The sequence below is a fragment of the Lutjanus erythropterus genome, chromosome 8, assembly GCF_056507025.1.
Source record: "Lutjanus erythropterus isolate fLutEry1 chromosome 8, fLutEry1.hap2, whole genome shotgun sequence".
Classification (NCBI taxonomy): domain Eukaryota; kingdom Metazoa; phylum Chordata; class Actinopteri; order Lutjaniformes; family Lutjanidae; genus Lutjanus; species Lutjanus erythropterus.
The window spans coordinates 13,651,533-13,660,135 of record NC_139324.1 but is presented as its reverse complement, the minus strand read 5'-3'; the positions used below and the strand labels follow the sequence as shown (position 1 = coordinate 13,660,135).

At 38.4% G+C, this 8,603-nt stretch overlaps 2 protein-coding genes across 2 annotated transcripts; both read right to left on the bottom strand.

Annotated features, from left to right (window-relative positions):
• Nucleotides 1–1,812: 1,812 nt before the first annotated feature.
• On the bottom strand, nucleotides 1,813–2,964 carry LOC146322579 (trace amine-associated receptor 1-like). The gene is made up of 2 exons (XM_084724003.1): nucleotides 2,804–2,964; nucleotides 1,813–2,620 (listed from the first exon to the last, which is right to left on the bottom strand). Exons 1-2 carry the CDS (start codon nucleotides 2,962–2,964, stop codon nucleotides 1,813–1,815), a joined length of 969 nt encoding a protein of 322 aa, XP_084580129.1.
• A 3,406-nt stretch (nucleotides 2,965–6,370) lies between these two features.
• Nucleotides 6,371–7,541, bottom strand: LOC146322578 (trace amine-associated receptor 13c-like). The gene is made up of 2 exons (XM_084724585.1): nucleotides 7,381–7,541; nucleotides 6,371–7,190 (listed from the first exon to the last, which is right to left on the bottom strand). The coding sequence occupies exons 1-2, from the start codon at nucleotides 7,539–7,541 to the stop codon at nucleotides 6,371–6,373; spliced, it is 981 nt and encodes a 326-aa protein (XP_084580711.1).
• Between the last annotated feature and the right edge of the window lie 1,062 nt (nucleotides 7,542–8,603).

The window sequence follows — 8,603 nt, the reverse complement described above, 5'->3', positions numbered from 1 at the left end:
AAACTGTCTTCACATTTTATAGCAAGGCACATTACGTGAGCAAGGCCGACATATATGGTGAGTTAGAGCACAGAGGTATGCATAGCTTCTTGTTTTTCACTTATGTCCAATAGAATTTGTGCACGCATATAGATAGATGCATTAGGTCCATACAAGGTAATGAGCGGGATTCCAGGGCATGTCAAGAGATAGTTAAATACCTTCACACGAGAAGTAACCTTCAGATTTAGGTTGGCAGTCACAATACTTCCTGTATATTGCCAATCTGAATTATCCTTGATCGAGCTTCATTAAATACTCATGTATAAGTCATCTGGGACTCCCGAACTCTTCTTCAGTGTCTGAGTAAACCATTCTTCAGAATTTCCACTACAAGGATGAACCAGCAACTAAAAAAATCCACCAAGTATATTGGCTTCCCCCTCCACACAAAAATGTGTTTTTGTATAATAACCCAAAGTGTAAAGTAACAAATAATGGCTTTTTCCCTGAAACAATCCTTCAGTATAGAGGTTTAAAACAAGGGTGTCCTCTGTCTCCATATTTCTTTATTATTGCAATTGAAAATAAGACTGAATGATAAAGTAGAAGGCTTGAGAATAAATGCTTTGGAATCAAAAATTTCAATGATAATCGGATGACTTAAGCTTTCAAATTCAACTAAATATCTCTTCTCTTACTGCTTTACTTGAAGTTTTAAATAATTTCTCAGCTATTTCTATACTTAAAAATAATGATGATAAATGTACTGTGCTGCGAATTGGAGCTTTGAAGGGTATAAGCTTTGAGCTGTGCTGTAATCTACCCATAAAATGGTCAGATGCTCCAGTAGATGTTTTAGGTATACATATTCCAAGAAACATAGAAAACATTTCTAAGGAAAACTTTGAGAGAAAACTACATATTGTTGACGGAGTGTTTTTGCTCACTGTGTATCTCAGTAGAGACTATTAAATCCCAGGAGCTACAGAACAAGTCAAGGAAAGGCAGACAGGCTGATCAGGACCATGTTTTGCTTATGTAAAAATAAAATAAAATAAAATAAAATAAAATAAAATAAAATAAAATAAAGATATTTATGTGACTCCAAACAATTCTGTGAACTGACAAGGAATGTTAAAGCTGGATGAAAGTTTGAGAGAGAGAGAGAGAGAGTGAGAGAGAGAGAGAGAGAGAGAGAGAGAGAGAGAGAGAGAGAGAGAGAGAGAGAGAGAGAGAGAGGGCTCATCAATCCAGTACTTCAGTAATACTCTTTCATGATTCTATTTGATAGCAGTGCAGTGATGAATAATGAACAGTTTAATTGAAAAGTACTTTTATTACTCTTTTACAGAATAACAGAATACCATTTGTCAATCAGCAAAAACTATATAATGGCTCTTGAACTGGAATTTAAAATGTTGCCAGGTATCTCAACTAGCAGCTGCAATACATGTGGCATTATCACATGTAACATATCCTAGTATTAAAAGCAGATGATGGTGCAGACAAGATTTGTTTTTGAAATCATGAAACAGTGAATTTCCTTATTGTACGCCGGTCCCCAATTAGAGCCAAATTCTGTTGTTCAATATTTGTTTCAGTCATTCTAATAGGATAACTGAAGTAGGAAAAAAGTGCAATCAAAAGCAAACAGAGAATGGAAGAAGAAGGTTATCTGAAACAGACAAATTCCTATGTAATTTTGTATTCCATATCATATTTAATTGTCCTGACTTCAAGGTGAAAAAAATTTAGTGTATTGACAACAGCATGAGAAAATATTTTTTCTTCACAGAGAAAGAATGGTTTCAGTCCCCCCAAAGTCTTTCTCTAAAGTATGTCAGCATTATATGAGCCAGGTTTCAGTGTCTGAAGTGTAACAATGTGTTTAATAGCTTTTCTGAACCACGGGTAGAAAAAGGCATAAATCACAGGGTTTAAACAGGAGTTTAAATACAACAGGCAAATCTCAACAACTCCTACCAAGTTGTTCTCAGCTGCCATTGTGAAACAATAATATGGACATGAGCACAAAAGAAACACAACTACAACAACACCAAGAATCCTGGCTGCTTTTATCTCAGATTTCTTAGCAGTTACTGTCTTTGAACTCTTGAGTGTGACAGGAGCATTGTGGGAGTGCATGGCACGAGCCTGAGACACAGCCACCACAAACACTCTCATATATAGAACTATGATCACACTAATAGGGCCAAAAAAGGTGACAACAAAGTCAAAAGTTCCTTCAATATAGTGGATCACAACTACACACTCTCCATAACAGGAATTATATCTGTCTGGTTGTTTTAAGAAATCCCTCAGCATCCAGCAGCTGTGTAAAGCAGAAAATATCCAACACAGACAAATGCACAGTGTAACTCTTTTCAGGGTGACTTTGGTGGTATAAAACATGGGGTCACAAATAGCCACATAGCGGTCAGCTGATATGAGCACCATGTTTCCTACTGAAACACTGACCAAAAGGACACCCATAAACAAATTCACAGCACACATAAAGTCACCAAGGGACCAACATCCTCGGAAGATGAGGATTTCAACTGGCATCTGCAGGAGACCCACAAGGAAGTCTGTGACAGACAGAGAAAGGAGGAGGAGGTTGGTGGGGGTGTGGAGCTGCCTGAAATGTAAAAATATCAACACTGAACACATTGTTATACAGTAGGTGTAGAAATAAGTGTTATTAGCGAGTATAATATGATGCCTAGCTCAAAGCTATTTCTTCCTGTCTGAAACTGTCAGAAAAAACAAACAACAAAAAACACAAATATTTTGTAAGTTGTGCAGAAAAGTTTAACTTTGCCTGAAGTGGGAGATAGAGATGATGACCAGCAGGTTCAGAACCACAGTGAGCAGAGTGATGGAGGACAGCAGAATGTAAAATAGTGTGGCTTCCAAGTGAGAGCTCATCATCTTCCTGCAGGAGGTGTTGATGTTGGGAAAGCAGAGTTCATCTTCTTCCATGGCCTTCCTTATCAGAGGGAAAGAGGAGAACCTACTGAGTCCTAGCAGCTTTCTGATCAGAGCTCTTTGTCATACATCTCATTTGTCTCTATCCTTCCTCCCCTGTCATATGCAAATTCTATCAACTCAGAGGACCAAAGACAAATACATCATACTCTTGCTCCCTGTAGTCCTGAACATAGTTGGGCAAAGTTAAATATAAACCCTTAAACATGGTGGGCCATATTTTTCATTCAAATTTAAATTCCAGAAAACGTGGAACAGCCATATTGATACATAAAAAATGTCAATTCAGTGCAACTACTATTATTTCCAATCCATAAGGACAATTTGTTATGGTATGTGGGCTCCTTTTCCATAAACCTGTTGTTCTGGTTAATATTTACTCCACAAATTGGGATGATGATACATTTATAGAGAAAATTATCTCATTAATACCTGATTTGAACTTGCAACAACTAATTTTTGGTGGCCATTTTGATTTTTGGTGGGAATTGTGTAATTAATCCAGTACTGGACGGTTCCATTCCTAAATCTACAAAGCTTTTGAAAATGGTTAAGTTACTTTCCAACTTTATGGATCAAATAGGAAGTGTCCCCCCCAAAACCGCCTGGCAGCTTTTTAACAGAATTAGTATTGTTTGGGGTAATTTTAACATCCATGTTGACTGGACCTTTTTACACTTAACTTACCTTAACTTAACTTAAGTTCCATTAGGTTATAAAACATGTTCATTTAGTTCTGCAAGTACAAATAAAGGCCCTTTTCGTACCTTACATGCAATACCTTAAGATGTTTGCAATGTTTTCGCTATAGCCCCCCCTGGAGAAAACCAAGCCACCACTGTTGTCCACTCTAAATACCACTGCACCCTCTTAAAGTCTAAGTCCTCAGGAAGAAAGCAACCCTGCATAAATGATGATATTCTTAGCTTAAAGGAGTTACTATTACATTTTAACAAAATGGTTTAGGATGCACAAACACATTAGTTTTCTGATCTTATTTCCAACCATCAACACAATCCTAGAGTTTTATTTAAAACTGTTGATCAGCTGGTAAATCCTAACCCGTACCCCAGCTTGAAGTGATGCTGATTGTGAAATGCTTTTTTTTTTCTTATTTTATTGATAAAGTGGAGACAATGAGAGCCTCTGTTACCTCAAATACAACTTACTCTGACAACCTTCTGCTTCCTCTTGGGCACATTATCCAAAGACACGGAGTGTCTTATCATTTTAATGCGAGTGATTAATAGATGTGCCTGCCTGTGAAATCCATAGACCCTGGTATGCTAGATTCACTTAATGACTGCCTTTCCAAAGTTAAAAAGTGGATGTCAAACAATTTCCTTCAGCTGAACTCAGATAAAACAGAGATTTTATTGACTGGGCCCCAGTGCATGACTAAACAAATCCTACCATCTGCTGGTCCCCTAATGGAACACATCAGGCCTGCTGCAAGGAATCTGTGAGTGTGGTTTGATGAAAATCTAAGTTTTGAACATCACATAGTAAAGCTTGTGCAAAAATGTTGTTATCATCCACATATTTCAAAAATACGTCCTATACTATCTTTTAAAGACACAAAGACCATTTTACATGCTTTTGTCTCATCACGGTGGGATTTCTGCAACAGCCTTTTTACCTGCCTGAATCAAAAATCTATTAACAGACTTCAGAATGTACAGAACTCAGCTGCCAGGCTTTTAAGATTTTACTGATGACTTTTAAGGCTCTTAATGGCCTCACTCTCTCTTATATTACTGAGCTATTAGTACCTTACAGACCATGATGTACCTTGAGATCCTGAGGCAGAGGTCTTTTGTCTGTTCCACAGGCCCGGTTGAGAACTAAAGGGGACCGGGCCTTTTCAGTCAGGGCCCCGAAGCTCTGGAACAATTTGCCCGAGGAATTCAGGTCAGCCAAGTCAGTGATCTCTTTTAAATCCCTTCTTAAAACATACTTTTATCAGACAGCCTCTCCTGATTTTATCTGAGTTTTAACTGTTTTGAACAGTATTTATTTCGTAAAATGTTTTTTTTTTTCCTATTCTTGCTATTTTGCACTGAACTATTTTATCTGTATTGTGTGACTTTCGAACCTGTCTGTCTTTCCATTTGTGAAGCACCTGGTACTGTGCTATTTCATTTTGCTGCCACTTTGTAATGTCAATTTTGAAAAGTGCTCTTTAATTAAAGGTTATTATCATTATTATCATCATGACAACATCCAAAGACAAAACACTGATCTGAAATGAATGACTTGCTAAGACTACAAGACTGCAGTGGCATGTTTCACACCTGTGATTGTACAGGCTATTATTCTCTTGAGAGTCTCTTAGGTACAGGTGCAAATGAACCTCAAATCTGAGGCATGACCACACATGAGTGTAACAAGCAAATTTTACAATTCACTTAATTAGTCATGTTGTAATGGTGCCACAGCCTGGTTAGAAGACAGGCAGAATGACTTTATTACTGGGAGGAATTTAGAGTCAGCAGGTGGAGATTAATGGAAATTTAATTCACCTGAAAACTGAGATTAAAGATTATGGTAGGGGTGTTCCGTAGCAAACACACACACAACCATACAGTTATACAATCAGCTTCAGTCTCTGCATTTAACCTACCTAAGTTTTCAGAGGAAAAGGCAGCTGCTTTGCAGTACCTTGATCACAGACTTGTTTTTGAGGGTGGGGGAAGCCAGAGCACCTGAAGGAAACACACAGGCACGTGGAGAACATGCAAACTGTGTCCAAGCCGTGATTTGAACCCACACACTTCATGCTTCCTGAAAAGTGCTAACCATTACACCACGCTTGTTGTTTTTGCTTAACAATCCAGTACTTCATTAATACTCTTTCATGATTCCATCAGCAGAAACTCCATAATGATAATGCAATTTAAAATGTTGCCAGGTATCTCAACTAGCAGCTGCAATGCATATAACAGTATCACAGGTGACATATTGTAGTATTGTAAGTAGATGACAGTGCAGACAATATTTGTTTTTCAAATAATGAAACTGTGAATTTCCTTTGTACTCTTTACTGGAATCAGAGCCAAATTTTGGTGATCATCCCTTTAGGATACAGGTCGTTGTGTTGCCATGAAAAAAAAAAACATCACAAGGGTTCCCCCAACAATAGCAATATCAATACCACAGAAGATTTTCTGGTTTCAGTCATTCTAATAGGATAACTGAAGCAGGAACAAAGTGCAATCAAAAGCAAACAGAGAATGGAAGAAGAAGGTCGTCTGATGCAGACAAATTTATATGTAATTTTATATTCCATATCATATTTAATTGTCCTGAGGGGGCGAAAATTTAGTGTATTGACAACAGCATGAAAAAAATATTTTTCTTCACAGAGAAAGAATGGTTTTAGTCTCTCCAAAGTCTTTCTTTAAAGTATGTCAGCCTTATATGAGCCAGGTTTCAGTGTCTGAAGTGTAACAATGTGTTTAATAGCTTTTCTGAACCACGGGTAGAAAAAGGCATAAATCACAGGGTTTAGACAGGAGTTTAAATACAAGAGCCAAATCTCAACAACTCCAGATGACGCCCCTACCAAGTTGTTCTCAGCTGCCAGTGTGAAACAATAATATGGACATGAGCACAAAAGAAACACAACTACAACAACACCAAGAATCCTGGCTGCTTTTATCTCAGATTTCTTAGCAGTTACTGTCTTTGAACTCTTGAGTGTGACAGGAGCATTTTTGGAGTGCATGGCACGAGCCTGAGACACAGCCACCACAAACACTCTCATATATAGAACTATGATCACAATAATGGGGCCTGAAAATGTCACAGCAAAGTCAAAAGCTCCTTCAATATAGTGGATCACAACTACACACTCTCCATAACAGGAATTATATCTGTCTGGTTGTTTTAAGAAATCCCACAGTATCCAGCAGCTGTGTAAAGCAGAAAATATCCAACACAGACAAATGCACAGTGTAACTCTTTTCAGGGTGACTTTGGTGGTATAAAACATGGGGTCACAAATAGCCACGTAGCGGTCAACTGATATGAGCACCATGTTTCCTACTGAAACACTGACCAAAAGGTAACCCATAAACCAATTCACAGCACACATAAAGTCACCGATAGTCAAACATCCTTGGAAGATGAGGATTTCAACTGGCATCTGCAGGAGACCCACAAGGAAGTCTGTGACAGACAGAGAAAGGAGGAGGAGGTTGGTGGGGGTGTGGAGCTGCCTGAAATGTAAAAATATCAATACTGAACACATTGTTATACAGTAGGTGTAGAAATAAGTGTTATTAGCAAGTATAATATGATGCTTAGCTCAAAACAAATTTCTTCCTGTCTCAACCTGTAATAAAAAACAAACAGACAAACAAAATAACCCAAACATTTTGTAAGTTGTACAGAAAAGTTTATCTTTGCCTGAAGTGGGAGATAGAGATGATGACCAGCAGGTTCAGAACCACAGTGACTACAGTGATGGAGGATAGCAGAGTGTAAATAACTGTGGCTTCCAGGTGAGGTCGTATCATCTTCCTGCAGGAGGTGTTGATGTTGGGAAAGCAGAGTTCATCTTCTTCCATGGTCTTCCTTATCAGAGGGAAAGCAGACAACTTACTGAGTCTTGGCAGCTCTCTGATCACAGGTCTTTGTCATACATCTGATTTATCTCTATCCTTCCTCCCCTGCCATATGTAAATTCTACTGGCTCAGAGGACCAAAGACAAGTACGTCATGCTGTGGCTCCCTGTAGTTCTGAACATATCTGGGCACAGTAAAATGTCAAAGCTTAAAAAAGAAGCAAAACATAAGCAAACTGACCAAATGCTGCTTTCTGGGCTGCTGGGTTGAGTCACATGATGGTGTGCAGAAAAGCTTCCACACAACATTGCATTCAGAATAGTCTAACTGAAAATAAAGTCAGCAAAACAGTGGTGGAAAAAAACAGCTGCCTTGTCTTTGGATGTTCCCACAGCAAACTCTCTGTCCTCAACATCATCCACTAATGACCGCAGCGACTTTGGCCACTTTCCGTAAAAATTCCATTTAAGTTTATATATGTATATACCAGTGGTCACATTAACCAAATATTTTCCGTCGTTGACCGGTTTTTTAAAACGGTGACGGAAAAATCTGACGGTCATCTGTCATTTTGACAGGTTGCAATTGACCACTTGGTGGCGAGTGAGCATATTAATTAGCTATTAGGTGCGTTCGAGATGAACTGCGCCTCGCCTGGAGAGTAGATGAGATCAGGCGGCCACAGCAGGAGGTGGAGACAAAAAGCTGCAGTCAAGTCGGAGAGTTTTCAACAGACTTACGAGAGAGTAAAGGAAGAGACACGAACATCCTGTTAGATCACTTGTAGGTTACCTGTACTCTGCAGATCATGATCATAGCTGAAGAAATAAAGTGCGTTCTTGATCGTTGATTGAAGTTAAAGTAGAAGAGATCCTCCTTTTGACGCTGGTAACATTTGTTCTTTTATCTGTCTTGTAAAGCACTAAACTGTTCTTTTGATAAGTCATATATATATATAACCCTTATTATTATCAGACACTAAATATCTGCTTGCTGACAGATTAAAACTTCATTGCACAACAGAAGACTGATATGTCCAGCAATGAATATTACAATTATACAGA